Source organism: Vigna umbellata, chromosome 2, assembly GCF_029865625.1.
Source record: "Vigna umbellata cultivar VRB3 chromosome 2, Vumbellata_1.0, whole genome shotgun sequence".
Classification (NCBI taxonomy): Eukaryota; Viridiplantae; Streptophyta; class Magnoliopsida; order Fabales; family Fabaceae; genus Vigna; species Vigna umbellata.
Genome location: NC_142166.1, coordinates 50,950,927 through 50,967,545, shown reverse-complemented (window position 1 = coordinate 50,967,545; position 16,619 = coordinate 50,950,927). Strand labels below are relative to the sequence as shown.

General features: G+C 32.8%; 4 protein-coding genes across 5 annotated transcripts; all 4 read left to right on the top strand.

Annotated features, from left to right (window-relative positions):
• On the top strand, positions 1-2,777 carry LOC124839053 (uncharacterized). 2 transcript variants are annotated; one of them, XM_088107384.1, is made up of 2 exons: positions 1-497; positions 659-1,326. In XM_088107384.1, exon 1 carries the CDS (start codon positions 54-56, stop codon positions 477-479), a length of 426 nt encoding a protein of 141 aa, XP_087963510.1. In that variant the 5' UTR covers positions 1-53; the 3' UTR covers positions 480-497; positions 659-1,326. The 2 variants fall into 2 exon arrangements, with proteins under 2 accessions (XP_087963510.1, XP_047170748.1); XM_047314792.2 differs by lacking the exon at positions 659-1,326 and adding an exon at positions 2,636-2,777 and having other exon boundaries at positions 2-497.
• LOC124839054 (uncharacterized) lies at positions 2,031-5,088 on the top strand. Its single transcript, XM_047314793.2, has 6 exons — positions 2,031-2,407; positions 2,636-2,835; positions 3,670-3,810; positions 3,996-4,076; positions 4,640-4,764; positions 4,851-5,088. The coding sequence occupies exons 1-6, from the start codon at positions 2,185-2,187 to the stop codon at positions 4,897-4,899; spliced, it is 819 nt and encodes a 272-aa protein (XP_047170749.1). The 5' UTR covers positions 2,031-2,184; the 3' UTR covers positions 4,900-5,088.
• A 1,776-nt stretch (positions 5,089-6,864) lies between these two features.
• GASA1 (GAST1 protein homolog 1) lies at positions 6,865-7,752 on the top strand. Its single transcript, XM_047314795.2, has 3 exons — positions 6,865-7,021; positions 7,146-7,185; positions 7,343-7,752. Exons 1-3 carry the CDS (start codon positions 6,944-6,946, stop codon positions 7,522-7,524), a joined length of 300 nt encoding a protein of 99 aa, XP_047170751.1. The 5' UTR covers positions 6,865-6,943; the 3' UTR covers positions 7,525-7,752.
• A 4,137-nt stretch (positions 7,753-11,889) lies between these two features.
• Positions 11,890-16,277, top strand: LOC124839077 (uncharacterized). The gene is made up of 13 exons (XM_047314820.2): positions 11,890-12,282; positions 12,397-12,539; positions 12,619-12,676; positions 13,070-13,176; positions 13,277-13,493; positions 13,585-13,819; positions 13,921-13,987; positions 14,077-14,134; positions 14,251-14,317; positions 14,424-14,514; positions 14,650-15,000; positions 15,088-15,291; positions 15,547-16,277. The coding sequence occupies exons 1-13, from the start codon at positions 12,150-12,152 to the stop codon at positions 15,946-15,948; spliced, it is 2,133 nt and encodes a 710-aa protein (XP_047170776.2). The 5' UTR covers positions 11,890-12,149; the 3' UTR covers positions 15,949-16,277.
• Positions 16,278-16,619: the final 342 nt, after the last annotated feature.

The window sequence follows — 16,619 nt, the reverse complement described above, 5'->3', positions numbered from 1 at the left end:
GTAGCCACCACACACTGCACGTTACCATTAGAAATACAGTGAGAGAAACAAAAATGGTGTGGCCGTTGAAGGAGAGAAGGGGTCCAGCATGGAAGCAAGGCTGGACGACAAACACTCTCTGCTCTTTATCTGCGCCACCTTTGCAACTCCTCGCCATAGTTGCCATAGTCATGTTTTTGTTGTTTGTTCCGTCTTACATTAACTTCAAGTCCACCGTGCAAACAGCCACTGTCGGTTTCCACGTCTTCCTCTTGCTCTTGCCCCTTTTCTTGATTTTCGTTGCCTACGCCATCTCTAAACACGGATCGCGTCTTGTGCTTCCGGCGCCGCCGCCGTTCTTGGGTGGCATACGACTGAGAACAGAAGGTGGGGGGTTTCCCTGGGGCGTGGCGGCGTTGGTGGTGTTGCTTTTGGTTTTGGCCTCTTACCTCTCCAATTTCAGGTCCATGTGGTCACCACTCATTTCGAGACCCTACTAGATGCTGCAACTATCGTATGTAAGTCATCGCCAATTTTTGTGTATCAGTTCACAATATATTAAAAAATATAAATTTTAGATAACTTTGTATCTTAAATTTTACAAGAAAATTATCAAATTAAAAGGAAGGGGATTCTAATTTTTTTTTATAAATAAATAATTGTCTATCATGTTATACAGGATGTAAGCCAGATCGTTTACATGCATTTTAGCTCCGTTCCTCAGATTGACGCATCTTTTCTATTCTATTAATGAAGCGACAGTGTCTAAGGTTTTCAGATTCCAAACACGTAATTAATTCCGAAAGCAGAAGAATACTGTTACTGAAAATAAGTATGCGAGAAAATATTATATAATATGATATCATACTCTTCTTTCTCTCTCGCTCTCACAGATATGTGTATATGTGTTTTCTCTTTCTAAATATATCAACTTTTCTAATTAAATTTTTGGGGTTTTCATTAAATTAGATCACGTTGATATGAATATGAACAAGATTTATGGGTTATGTTACATTTTTGTATTAAAAATCTTGCAGTTTTAACTAGATCAATGTTCTTGAGATTTTCTTTTTTATTTTCATTGCATTTTTTTTCAGGAAGCGTGTGCAAAAGATTTTTCTAGTATTTTTAGAATTTTAAATCAGAAAAATACGTTTTCAATATTTAATTTATCTTTTCAAAAATAATATTTACATGAAACAATTTCTTTTGAATACTTTTTTTCCATCTTTTCCGAAAATAATATGGTCACGAGAGATGAGAATAGATCATTCTTGGATTGAAATAAAAATGACGTTATTCATATCAAATCATTTAATAGGATAAAAATGAATATTTCAATAAAAAGAAAATATTATTTTTTTGTTAATAAAAAATTATACAAATATTCTACATAATATTTAAATAATTAATCATAGTTTATTACTTATAAGAATAAAAATTATAATTTTCAGAGTTTATTTTTTTGATATAAAAACATTTGTCTTGCTGAAAGAAAAAATGTCTTTCAAATGTATTAGTACATGTATATGTATATGTATCTTGCGTCCATCCAACACAGACTCAGGTGGATCAATCATACTAAGTTTCCTGACATAGTTAAAAGGTAATATAGTGAATAATTTTATTTAACAATATTTTATTAGGTTAAATTTCCTTTCTCGTCATATTTTGTTCGTATTTATACCACTGATTATTTAAGAAAAAAAAATCTTTCTGTCAATATTAAATTAGCATATATTCTTTTGGTAATGATCAGTCATTTCAATATTTGTTGCGTAATGTACGGAACTTGACTTTTATTTTAATTTTAATTTTTGTCTCTGTCTTTAAATATTATTTGTAAAAAAGTCCCCACAAAACTGGTAAAATATTTTACCCTCCCTTCATTTGCATTAATGGGCCATTACCAAACTCGTGAGTGGGCCGTGTCGTGTACGCACCCGCCCAGCTTCATAAACGAAAGATGCAGGGACGAGATGAAGTGGGAAGAAGAGTGGTTGAGCAACCCACCCGTCGCATATATAACGAATAAACAAAGACCTATAAACTAATGTCACACGTGTCCTTCTTAATCATCGTCAACTGGGAACACATATTAGATTGGATTGTATTTTAGCTTCTTTCGTACCAAGTTACAAAACACAAGACCAGACAAAGTGACAGACAAATAATCTGTTGGGAAAAGGAAAAAAAAGAAGAAGAATGAAGGGAAGCAAGAGGCCGATCCACGCCGTGAAGACATGGTTTCGGCGGCAACCGCCCAAGATGAAGGTCTTTCTTGCGGTGCTAATCGGTCTGGCCGCCTTGCTCTTCCTCAGAATCGTTGTTCATGACCACGATAGCCTTTTCGTTGCCGCCGAGTTTGTCCATGCATTAGGAATCTCCGTCCTCATTTACAAACTCACCAAGGAAAGAACCTGTGCCGGTACAAATCCCTTTGTTTTCATTACAATTTTACCTTCAACGCCTTTTTTCCCCCCAAAAAGATAAAAATTACCGTTGACATTTCAGGGTAGGGTTGTGTTAAATTGGACCTTTGGGTTGATGGTTGATGTGACTTTTGCTGTGTTTTTCCTATCCTGCTACGGTATTAGCAGAAATTAATGTTGCATGTTTTTTGTTTGCATGTAACGGGCGATTTAAATCTTCGCAGGGCTTTCGCTGAAATCGCAGGAGCTGACGGCAATATTCCTAGGCGTAAGACTTTACTGCAGTTTTGTGATGGAATATGATATACACACCTTACTCGATATGGCAACATTGGGAACGACCATCTGGGTTATCTATATGATACGCTTCAAACTCAAATCTAGTTATATGGATGATAAGGATAACCTTGCAACATACTATGTGGTAAGTCATTCATGTTTACAGTTTGTAATGTTGCTTTTGTTCAGCCTTGCTGTTAAGCATCTCACAAATTTTCGTATGTAATTTTTATCTAAGGAGTAATGCCTGGAACTCTTGCATTAGAAACTTTTTTTTTTCGGTTAGGCGCTAAATACAAAAAAACTGCAGTTGGTCAAATCTGAGGTTTCTAATTGGAATAGTGTTGTGTTGAAAACAGTTTAGAAACTTCTCAAATTTGTAAAATTATTATGTTATGTTATGTTATATTTATGTTTATTGTTAGATGGATTTCCTTTTTTTCCTGCATGGGTACTACAGGTCTAGTTGAAATTTAGTTTCCAATAGTTATTGTTGCTTCTTTGTGTGCTTCCTCCTTAAAAGGAGTATGGATTTCCAGAAAAAGGAGAAGGGAAGGAGGTTGTTTGAATGTGTTCTATGATTCCTGCTAGCTTGTTTGGCTGGATTACCTGTTCAGAAACAGAGTTATTAATGTTTGACTTTGTGGAAGGTGATATATCACGTGTTTGATTCAATTTTTTGTTTTTAAAATATTCATTGATGAATTTGAAAATGGGTTCAATGCTGCGGAGATTTCACCTTTTCATTTGTTACCATTTTTGTGAGTTTTCTCTTTATCTTGAATGGAATTGTCTTAGTTTTAAACACAAGTAGCCAACTTCATCACTCACTGAAAGTATTTTTGTCGTGGCAACTAGGATATTATATCTTTTATAACTAAGATACATGTTTTATTTTTTATGTGACTAAATGAATGGATTATTCAATTCCTCTGCCTTTGAGTATGGGGTGTTCTGATTTTCTTTTACCAAAATGTAGGTGATACCTTGTGCTGTGCTGTCCTTGTTTATTCATCCGACAACCCGACATCATACAGTTAATAGGATTCTCTGGGCATTTTGTGTTTATCTTGAAGCTGTTTCTGTTCTCCCTCAGCTGCGGGTCATGCAGAACGCAAAGGTCTCAAATATATACTTTTCTGCCTATACCTTTTCTTTATTATCTTTTATTTGTTTGAAATGCTGCTGCTGCTGTAATTATTTTCTTTGCCCGTTAGTCTTCCTAAATACAGTGATCAGATCCCCCAATTTTGCCTGTTAGTCTTTCTAGTAACGCTGGATTTAATTCTTAAATTCAACTTTCAGATCGTTGAACCATTCACCGCACACTATGTTTTTGCCCTGGGAGTTGCAAGGTTCTTGAGTTGTGCACATTGGGTTCTCCAGGTTTGTCTAATTTTGAACTTCTCCAAGTTTTTTTATCACCTAATTCTTGAAATACATATACGGATATATCCTAATATGCTGTAAATTTGTGGTTTGGAGAATTTTCATATTTAGAACCTTGAATTATGCATACTTTATTAGTAGTATTTGCTTGAATGTTCCTGTACGACATTCTTCTTTTAAACTACTTTACCCGCACGGCAATAAGGTTCTGAGGGTTCTAAGGAGAGTTGTTGCATAAGAGTTTTGGCATCGAGACCTTTTGTTTGTCAGTTATATCTTTTGACCTTCTCAACCTTTAATATCCAATGATACATAGGCCAACCATATGGTTTAACCCGGTTTTGGTTACCTTTTCTATCATGTTCATAACCGGTGACTATAAACAAGTTAGATGAACGAGCTTTTGAAAAAGTTGAAGTGAATGATGAACTTTAACTCATGCAAGAATTTTGATTCATTTACCTCCTTGATTAATTTTTTTCTTCTCTTCCTGTGAGTAATTGTTTAGTTCATTTCAACTGATTGTGTGATCAAGAAAATGACTGCTTTGTCTTCCTCAGGTAATAGATACTCATGGACGTCTACTAACTGCATTGGGTTACGGATTGTGGCCTTCATTTGTTCTTCTATCAGAAATTGTTCAAACCTTCATCCTGGCAGATTTTTGCTACTACTACGTCAAGAGGTGGATAGTAAAATTCAAAGAATATGCAATATCTTAATATGCTCTTTGTCAACTTTCTAACGCTTTTCATTCTTCCTTGACTGCAGTCTTGTCGGAGGACAACTTATTGTTCGACTTCCTGCAGGAGTGGTGTAATTTTGACATTCCTTCTCAGATTCCTCAAGTTGAGCAACCCTTTTGCTTGTGGCACTCAGAAAGTCAGAATAGATATAGCAGCCAGAAGAGTTTGATATGTTATGTATACGCATCACTGAGTGAATTTGAGTTGAGAATGTACTACACATGTAACTTTCTGAAATTTTAATTTATCTTTTGTTTTGATCAGTTCTTCATATATATATATATATAAGTATTTTAAATTAAAAATAAAAAGTATTCAATTAAAATACTAATATTTTAGGGTTGTTAAATGGTTCAAAAGGGTATCAAGATATCAGAGTTCTAGTATTAATTAGTAGTTAACATATATCAAAATATCAAATTTTGATTTGGATAAGGAGCAAATGTCTACCTGTGTTGCTCGTTTAGATTGTTAAAGGAGTAGAAGAGTGGTCCGAGGAGGAAATGAAAATGATAGGTTTTTAATGGTAAGGATGGACAACTTTCTTTATCTTTTTTTATTTTAATTTATCTTAAATATATTTTCATTATATAATTGGGTACTTTGTTTTTCAATCTTTGTAAAATCATTTAATTATTTTGGTCTCTAAAATTATGTTAAGCATTTACCTTTTAGTTAAAAAAAAATATTTTTTATTATTTTAATTTTTATGTGTGCTTAACATTGAATTTGATATGCAACATATAGTTGTTATATGTGAACGATGTGTAATTCGATGATATGAATTTTGATTGTTTTGTTCTATCTCTAATGAATTAAAAAACAACATGATTTATAGTAAAATATTAGTCAATGAGCATTGTACATTTTCATATATTTTAATGTTTCATTGCTTTCTATTACTCATATTACTGAAGTCTTTTTCATTGAGATATAAAAATCGTCTCCCCTTTTCATTCCTAATTTTTTTAACTTCTCATTTGTATTAAACCTCCTGTAATATCACCTACGTGACTTTATTTTATTATTTTAAAACTTTTGTATTCATTATTTTCATTTCTTAATTTATTCCTTTATAATTAACAGTAATAAGAGTTCTGGAATTACACTCAACGAATCATATCTAAACAATTTAGAGGAACAAAATAGAGAAAAGATAATCTGATATGATCATGTAACAGCTGTGGTAGCAAAGCATAGACAGCTGTAAGGATTGCGTTGTGTTCTGTAACCCTTTTCCTATATTTCAGGTTACTTTATTTTCTACTTTCTCTTCCATCTCACATTCCAGATTCACACATCACAATCTTCCAAAGCCATAGTTAGCGGCGAGCCACTTGACAAATTCTTGGCTGTTATAATTATAATCCAGCACCTGTACTTTTCCTTCATCTAACCAAAATCCTTACATTCAATTTCATACAATATATCTTCCACCCAATAATGCACTCTACAGTGCGTAATCAAATTCTATCACTGCTATCACTATATCATTCTCTCACGCTTCCGTCGCACCCAAAAAGCTTACGTAAATCTAACTTCATCACACTCTTTTCTCTCATACCATTTGCGTTATGTTTGTTGCATTGCGTTTTCCATCCAAAAGCTTGCCATGTTAGTGATATGTTTAGCAAGTTTATGAGAGTCATCGTGTAGAAGTATTCAGACAAAAATCGTGTTTTTGGCTTAATGAAGGACTGCGTCACTTTTGATAGCCACGTGAACAGTTGGTGACGAAGCAAAAGCACTTTGTCGCCTGTTTTTTTATGCTTCCCGAAGCTCTTTTCTTTCACCACCAAATATGTCCTCATCACTCACTTATAAACACTTCCAATTTCATGTCTCTTCCGCGTCGCATCACAACAAAGAGTATCCCACTCCCATTTTTCTTATCATATGTTTTTGTAGATATATATATATATATATATATGGAATACATGAATTCATTTATGTTTTAAATTACATGTTATTATACTTATAATTATTTTAAGTAAATTCCATTGAGAAAATGCTTTGAAAAGCTCGTAAACTATTTATCTTTCAACTATAAATAAAGGGTCCAATTTCACATGCCATGCACTTTTCATTTTCAAGTAAAACACCTCTTCCAATCTAACCATGCCTCTCTCCAAGCTTCTACTCGCATCCCTTCTGCTATCCTTTCTCCTCTTCCATCTGCTTCAAGCTGATCAAACGGTGATTGAAATTAAAGAAGCCGCTTAATTCTTCGTTTATTTTTGTTTACTCATTCATTATATTTTATAATACTCCTTCTGCACTAGTTAATTAACTGATTTATCGTGTTCTTGAGAGACCGCAGGTGCAGGCACAGACCCAGGGTTCTCTCGTTCAGCAGATAGGTATTGCATGATCTGCATCGTTCTTGTTAAGAGAACAAAACGAACAGCGTTTTCTTAATTTTGAATATATATTCAGGAAGATCTAGTATACGTAATTTCATGTAGCTATTTTGATTATTTGAATGAATAGGATTCTGAATTTGAGTTGATTTGACAGATTGTAACGCTGCATGTGGTGCGAGGTGCCGTTTAGCATCTCGTCAGCGCATGTGTCACAGAGCTTGTGGAACCTGCTGCAGACGCTGCAACTGCGTACCACCGGGAACTGCCGGTAACCAGGAAGTGTGTCCCTGCTATGCCAGTCTCACCACCCACGGTGGCAGACGCAAGTGCCCTTAGAGATTTCCATCAGTGTGAAGCCATGCCATGCAAGTTACTATTTATACATATATAACATACACAATATATGTTCTTGTTTTGGTGAGTTGCGTGCAGAAATAAACCCTTCGTATTTAACGCATGTTCGATCGTTGCGTTGCCACAGTTTGTGAGTGTTGTGCCTTTTCTGTATCTGCTGTTGTATTGTATCTTCCAACTTATATAAAGAAGAGCTTTCTGTTATTGCTATTTTGGGTGAAACTGATTCGACCCTTCTACACTGTTGATCAATATCATTTTAAATAGAAACATCTGTTAATTAAATTTAATAGAAAATAAAAAATTAAGTACAAAACTCAATTAAGTTTTTTAATATTTGAAAAAAAGGCTTTTGTAAATTTAGTAAAACTAGTTAACTACCTAAAGGCTTAAAAGCTTAAAGCTAATCACTTAATTGGGTTAGACATTTTTTATGTATAAAATTTTAATTTTAAATGCTTAACACAAATGTATTTTGGAACATTTACTGTTTAGTTTTTTTAATTAATTTTCAACTATTTAAAAATTAATTTATAGAAATTTGTTTTAATCACCTTTTTCTTTGTCAACCATTATACCTTTTGCATTTTGTGTATCTACAATTCATCTTATTTCATATTTCAATTTTAAATGTTCTCAATCAAATTTAAAAAATAAATAAATAAATAAAATCATGATATATTAATAATTTTTTTTAATAACTTTTTATAAATGGACCAATCAACGTCATATTTGTATTAAGTAGTGTTGTAGTTAAACTAATGTAATGTAATATAAGAAGTATTTAATAAAAAAATAACATAAAATAAACCTATCATATAGTATAATTCATGTCTTCAATAATGATGCTAAAATGATGAAGTGAGTATAGCAATGTCTTTTTCAAAAATAACAAGGTTTTTGAACATATACTGTAAACAATCAATATTATTTAAATGAACAGTGTAACATAAAGTGTAAAAATTGGAACTTCGTATCTTAAAAACAAATTGAACAAAAAAACCCCTTCCGCTTTTGAAAATGAGCAAAAAGAATTATAAATATTTAAAAATAAAAATTAAATAAACTATAAGAATCTTAAAAACTACAAAAGAAGTACCCCAACCAACTAAAATTAACTTGTTTTATAGAACACATTAATATCGACATATAAAAATTCAAATATAAGAAAAAATTAATTAAAAATGTTTTGTCAGATAATTTCCTAATAACGAGAACTAACAGTCATTATCAAACAAAATTTTAACCTTTTTACTTACTTTCTGTTAGTCCATTGTAGTAGTTAATTTGGGCCTAAGCCTGATGAATCTTGAGTGGGCTGAATATTCTGAAGCCTTATTCAAGGATAAAAGTGGGCAATATCTTCCTTCACTACCATAAAACATGATAATCCCAAATTGTGCCTAGTTAAGAGTGATGTTTTTTTTTCTTCTGAATTGTCAGACTCTAAAATGTATTTTAAATCTAAAAATCTATATAGAATTGTATAATTCGCAATGGATTTAAACAAATATATTAGTTTTAAAAAAGAAGAGCGAAATAGCTTTTGTAACTTATTTCATATTTTTAAATATAATGTTAAATGTGTAATTCAAAACACATGTTTAGATCTGAAAGTATTTTCAAAATTACAAAATTAAAACATATTTAAAAAAATATTGGATTCCGGAAATGTGTAATTCAGAATGTTTTCAAATTCAAAAATATCTTCTAAATTACACATTTCAGAATGGTTTTTTTAATGCATTTTAAATTGTGTGAATAAAAAAAATGTAATAACTGAAGTGGAAATGTTTATTTTTTACTACAAAAAGCATTTGAAAGTTAGATACTTTTTAGTTTCTGAATATTATTTGATTGATATGTTGGCAGCTTAAGAAATACTAATATACTTAATGTCGGAAGATAACAACCTCAAGTAATAATCTAATCAGATTTACTCGAGTTATGTTTCTTAACTTTCCAGTTTTGAAAAAACAAAATATGTTGTAAATATTTTTTTTCTATTTTAAATATGTGAATAGGAGAGATTTAATGTCAAATCTATCTTTTTAACATGTATACCACTAAAGTGTTTGAATATAACTCAAACAATAAGTAAAAATAAAAATTATGATTGACTTTATATTTTATAAAAAATATAACTCAAACAAGGAGATATTGTCCAAACAAAATCTTTTATATAAAAATTAACATATGCAAATATTATTTTTCTTCAATTTTCAAAACTAGATTTTATGAGGAACTTAATTAAATAAATAAAAAAATAAATTTTATAAGAAATTAAATTAAGGAAATAAGAAATACTATTTATATCATATGTTTGTATCACTTTGTAGGATGAAAAAAGGATAGTTTTCCTTAAATAAATACAAGTTTATGATCCAACTAAAAAGAAGAAAGGTCATTGGTAAACATCTTTACAAGAATGCAAAAATCTTAATAGAAATTCTGATTTCTCAAAGTCCAAAATGAATGCAACTTGAGATACATACATGATATCCATTTAATTCACCTTCAATAACTCATAAAGCTTCATAAAAGTTTATTAAATTCTTCTTAATTTCTCCACTAAAAAATTTATTAAATGATCAATAATAAAAAAATTATTTTCACTGTAACTGACTTAAATAACTCAAAAAAAGACACTAAGATTTATCCCACATAAATTTAAAATATACATTATATAATTTATTTAAAGTAAAATATCATGGTATCAATATTTAAAATAAAGGAGAAAAAAAAGTAATCTAATTTAACTTTTTAATACAATATATTAATTTTAATATGATACAAACTTAGTCAATACAAAGTTAAATATCTAAAATTAAAGTGTATTCTATTATATATTTTAAAATTAAATAAATATGTTGTAAATATAACATACCAGTATACACATTATTATGTTTATAACATCATAATAATAACAATAACAAAAAATATATAATAATAAATACTTGGTTAAAACTTTTGAAATGGTTATAAAAAGTTCCTTTCACATATCACTTTTATATTAGATTTATATTCAAATATGTACACTTAGTTTACAAATTTATTTACCTTATTATCTATATCTTTTCATTTGGTTCATTTTTCGTAGGAAGTATATACTCATTGGAGACGGAAAAAAAAATTAATGTCTGAAGACTTAAATAAGGGAAAGGATAAACATAGATATATAATTTCTCTTTTAGTTTAATTTTGTAATAATGTATCTAATAATATTTTGTGCTAACATTTTATTTTTATTTTTTAGATTTATAAAAAAATGCAGTAAGAATACTTATTTTATTTAAAAAGAAAAGACAATCATACATGCTTATTTGTTGAGATGTTAGTTGTTAACTATGGAAAATATGTCAGTTTTTTTTTTAACATATTAGATTAAGGTAAAGTAATGAATGTACTTATTAAGAAATCAATAATTAAGAGAACTTTTCTAAAAACTACAGTATTATAATTAAATAGTTACTCTATAACCTTTTTAAAAGCAACTTCAACCCTTAAACTTTCAAAATAAATTCTTTATATGATACAAGAATTCAGTAGGTGAAGGACACACAATGGATGCAGTAATGAACAGAACTTAGAAGAAGAGAAAACAGATGTGGTTTTCACGTAGGAAGCATGACCTCTGCCGCCTAGAATCAAATAATCATAAATGGAGCTTCAACTTTGAATTTCATTTCAATCTCCAATTTCTCACACACTTCTTTCCTTCCGCACGTGTAGCAGACTCTTGTCTTCTCATTACATCCACTTGACCCATCTCAAATGCCACGTGCTTCTCACGCACCGGACCCACACATGGTATGAAATTAATTAAATAACAAAATTATAATGTGAGTAACTAAAAAACAAGAGTAGAAAACAGAGTGTGAGAAACAGAGAAACATGCAATCAGAGCAAGCTTCTCATGCCGCACTGCTCGGAGAGATGCCATCTGACATCCTTATCTCCTCTGCAACATTTCATTCTCAAACTAAATTCAATTTTTTTCTATTAATTATTATTAATGAAAATAACAAATGAAATACTGATAATTCCCATGTAAACCGCACTTCATGTGTCTGTGGAGGACATGGTTTAGCTTTGCATTTAATTAATTTAACTATAAGTGCAGGGGATTTGTGACTAATTACTTATTTTGAGGGTAAGAAAATACTAATTATTATCCTTGGAAATCCTTGAATACAAAAACAATTATCACCGATATAACATTTGATAGGCATCCTTTTTCTTTTTCTTTCTCTTTCTCTTTCTCATGCCTTTCTTTTCTCGTGAGTACCACACTGCTATTTATTTACCCTTCACTCACTCTCTCTCTATATATATAGTCTTTTCCTTGCCTCAACTTAATCTGTTACTTTTTATCTCACAAAGAACCTGATTCTCTGAACACGAAGCACCAATTACTTTTCTCCCTCTTCTTTATTTTGTTTTTGTAGAGATAGTTCAGAGGCACAGTCTCATTCTCATTGCTGTGTAGCTTTTTCCCAACTCTACTTTTACTGGGTCTGATCCTTAAACATTCATCAGTTGTTCGTTGTGACTGTGATTATGATTTTGGTCTGCCGTGGTGGTCAAAGGCGGTGAGAGGAAAAGATATGGACAAAGGTCGAGAAGCTACGCCCTCCAAGATGTGTGAATTTTCAAACGCCAAAGGACAAATTAACAAACAACAATCTCAGTCTCAATCTGCTTCTTCCTGGAGACGCAACCTCACTCCTCTCAGTAGTGGTAATTCTTTCACCACTCATTTTACTTTTTATAGTAGTTTTTCCATCATCAACCTTTATAAAACAAATAAATAGGTGAATAAATATCTACACCTTTTCTCTGTTTGAAATATAGGTTTGAATGCGAGCAGTGAGTATTCGGAGAAATCAAAGAAGGAGAAGGTGAGAAGCTTGAGTGCCGTTGCCAAAGCATTATCAATGGGTTGTTGTGTCTCTCACTCTCCAAAACCAACCAAGAAATTTAAGTTTTCCAGAAAGGTATTGCTTCTAGTACTATTACTGCTTGGTCATTTTTGTTCAATTTCTCTGTTGTTTTCAATATTTAATGATTTGGCAGTTTCCGAAGGTCGGCAATGGCGTGGATCATGCCTCTGTTCCGCGGAAGATACGTTCAGGTGCACTATTTTCGGATTCCCGTTGAAAGATGTCTAGTTTATCTCCGAATAAATATTCATCTTCTTTCCACGCTCTCCTTTCCGTCCAAATTCTGTCATTCATCTTTTTTATAAGGGTTGAAGCCACAATGACGGGACTCACATTTTCCTCTGCTTTACTATAAATTAAATTGTGTATGTACAGTGTAATGATTCAATCGTGTGGTACTTTCTGAATTCTGGAAGGAATAATAGTAATTTTTTTAATAAATTATTATTGGGAAATGTTTCTACAGTGAAATTGATTGGTTGTTCTTTTTCCATTTTCCTATACTATTAAATATTTTTTATTATATACTTTTATTTGTTCATTCATTTTAAAAGGTGGAGATTTTGTCTCTGTTAAAATTACAGCTGTGAAGAAACGGGGTCGCGAATCTATCTCTGGGGATTCAGAAAAGGTGAACCATAATATGAATGGAATGGAATCTCCCCAAAAAGATGGCATAAAGAAATCCAAAGTGAGTGTTGCGGCACCTCTTTATGGTTCAAAACTTAACCTTTTGCTTCGTTTTCTAGCCATTTCAATTTCACCTTTACTCGAGCTTTTGCTTTTCGTAGAAACAAAGAAGCCCGTGCTGGTCCACGAGGCAAGTTTTGCCCGGGCCCATAACAAAAGATGAGGAAGAGGTTGCGGAGACTCTCTATGCCTTGGCTGGAATGCTACCAGATAATGGCTCTAATGCTAAGAGTGAACGGGACAGTGAATCTCTACCAGAAAACTCCACGGTTTTGCAGGACCAAGAGGCGGGTCAGAGTGCCAATGTTACTGTTGAAGGTTTCTCTCTCCGTCACGGCACTTTCATAAGATATTAATTTATTCCAAGTTTTTTATTTATCTTTTGCCTTTTGTGTGTCATGTGTTCTAGCCTCGGGAGCCACTGCGGACGAGGGAAAAAGATCACCGAAGGGCTGTAAAAAACTCAGTTCTTTGAGCGAAACCATTGGTCATGAACAGACTGATTTTCCTGATAGTGCCAACTTCTTGGTGGCTGCTACTCAAAGCACTGTTCCAAAAGTAAATCTGCAGGCTGTGTCGATGGTCAAGAGTGATAGTGGCGGCAGAGTTGCATTGCATGAATCTGAACTGTCTCTGGACATGGGGTGGGTAGTCTTTTAGTTGCATTCTTGAAATCTCTCTAGTCTATCCTTTCCTTTTCAAATTTTTAATATTTAAACTACATTTTTTTCTCATCATATTACAGATTAAACGTACCCATACAGCCACAGATTTCACATGTTGGGAGGAAATCAAACGTGGAATATCAGACGGTAGTAATTTCAACTTTTACAATTTGTGCTTAAATTCTTCTACTACAAGCTAGCGTCAGTACTATTGGTGTTGTCGGCTTACATTTCAGGTTGGAAGCGTTGATTGCAAGCAAGAACAACATATGGTCAAGTACCAAAAAGAAACTGGTATGCTCGTGGACTAAATGTGCTTGGTACAGGCAATGATATTTTGCCCCCCGGTGATTATAAGTATAGGCTAAAAATTTCATCAGTTGGCTGACCATTTTTTATTGTCTTACCAGAAAGCCTAACATGGTGGCCAAGCCTGTCTCCCACTGCATCAACTGGAATTGTTGCTTCTTATTTGCAGTAAATTTCTTTAATTCTACTTCATTTTGTCCTTTTTAGAGGCCAAATCCACCCCCTATTCTCCCCTCTTCATCATATCCTGATTTGATGGGTTTTTCTTCTGAAGGACTTCTGCTGCTAAAACTCTAGATTGGCTGAATACTGCAATTGGCACCTCGAAACAGGATTTGAGGGAAAGTTGTTCTTCTGGTGAAAAGGTAATGCATTGCAAATCTATGTTTATAGAACTGTTTTGCATGATTTACCTAAATAATGTCAAAAGTTTTTCATCCTGGCCCAGACACTTTGCTCAAACGCCTATCTGTTGTGTCTGATTTTTATTATCGATGCAGACTTCCGAAATTGTTACACAAGAAAAGAAATCAAGGAAGAGGTGTGCATCTCATGTTCACATCAGTCATCTCATCCGTAGCTTAGAAGTGTCAAGAGGACTGGCGGGCAAAGGACATGAGCTTTATGAAAGTCATCAAGCGAGAGTACCCGAAGGGTCAAACTGTGGGGTTATAATGGAAGCACACAACTTGAATTGGAAGAAAAGTGGAAATAGTAATGCCGCTGGAACAGTTCATTCTGCTACTATGAGTAATTCACGTGAAACTAAGAATGGTATCCTTCAACATGGCCTTTATCACGATATTTCTCAGGCTCCTTCAACATCTGGGGTGCATGGTCCTCAAAAACAGGTAAGCTTTGGATAAATATGATTATAGTATACCTCTCTGTGTCCCCTCTTCTTCGTGCCTGATTTGATGACTATTAATTTTCTGCAGGGTTTCAACTTCTTGTCCTTGTCAACTGGTGGTAATGAGTTAAAGGTCAACGAAAGTTTTAATAAAGGTGAAAGTAAGTTGGAACCATATTCAAAATCTCAAGTGCCTTATTTTCAATCGCCACAACAGCAGCATGGCCTCATGCCTTTTCAAAGTCCATATGCCTCAAATTTCATGGAGCATCTTCCTCTTGTAGGACCACAGGTTTTTACTTACTAGACTCCTATCAATCTTATACATTAATGAACTAAAAAGTCCTGGGTCAAGTTTAAGAAATATGGCTTAAAGTGATGTTAATGGAGCGGCTAAAATTTATTGTCTTAACTTGGAATAACCTGCCCCACCCGAATGGAGTTGAAAGAGAAGCCATGCAATTTATATCCTTAACATACCAACACCCTTTCCCTTTGTCTTATTATCATATTAAGCTCAATTCCGTGATGCTTTAATTGACTACAGGTCCGGTTGCAGCAGCAGCAGCCTCATTATTATGGTACCCCGTTACGTGGAACTCATTATAGTTCCACACTTTCCTATAAACAACAGCACCAAAGTTTTTGGGCGGTGCAGCTTGCATCTCAAGGCGGGTCTTCTGTAAATTGCAGCATTGTGAGGGCCCAATATCCTAATTGGCAAAGTGGTGGACATGACTCTTCTGTAGCGAGTCCTTGTCCCCAAGTAATCCTTCCCCATTCCACTGCATCCTTTGAAGCACTTGGATCCAAGATCTCTTCAATCTCTGAGCAACAACACCTCTTCACCCTCGCTTCATCAATATCCAGAGCAAATGGCCAAGACATTCATCTTGCCTCCTCTTCTGTATGTGAAGAAAGTAAAGGTAGATTGATTACGCAACAATAGTTATGTGATGAGCGCATCTGAAATTGAACAGAAAAAACAAATTGGCATAGAAATATACTACTGTTTCATTGTTGTCTTTCTGCATATGCTGGTCTTTTGTGCTACTGTTACGCCTGTCACGTTATTCGACGTGACACAGGACTTGCCATGTTATAGGTCAGCTTTGATTACCTCTTTGGTAAAATCAGAGGGAACGCAGTAAATATTTAGCTAAATCTGACATCTATTGCCCTGTTCTTGTCATCAAGTAAATGCCTTGTTTATCAGTGTATTTCAAACTTTTCGATTGTTTAAAAGAAAATACTTAGTCTGTATAAATTTAGGCTGAATTATCTTTATTTATTATTTTAACTTTTATATATATATATATATATATATATATATATATATATATATATATATATATATTTTACCTATTTCATTTGTATATTCTTCTACGAAACAATTTGTTATGATATCTTCACTAACAAATAATATTACTGCTCGACCAATGGTCCTTCTGAAATAAAACTTATTCTTTCACTAAAATATAATCTTAACTATTCCACTACATCCCCTGAAAAAGAACCAGTCAACCACTTATTTGAAAAAAATGTGCAAATACATATTCAATTTTTAAAACAATAAAAAAACTTACAAAACCAAACTTTTTCATATAACATAAAAATTAT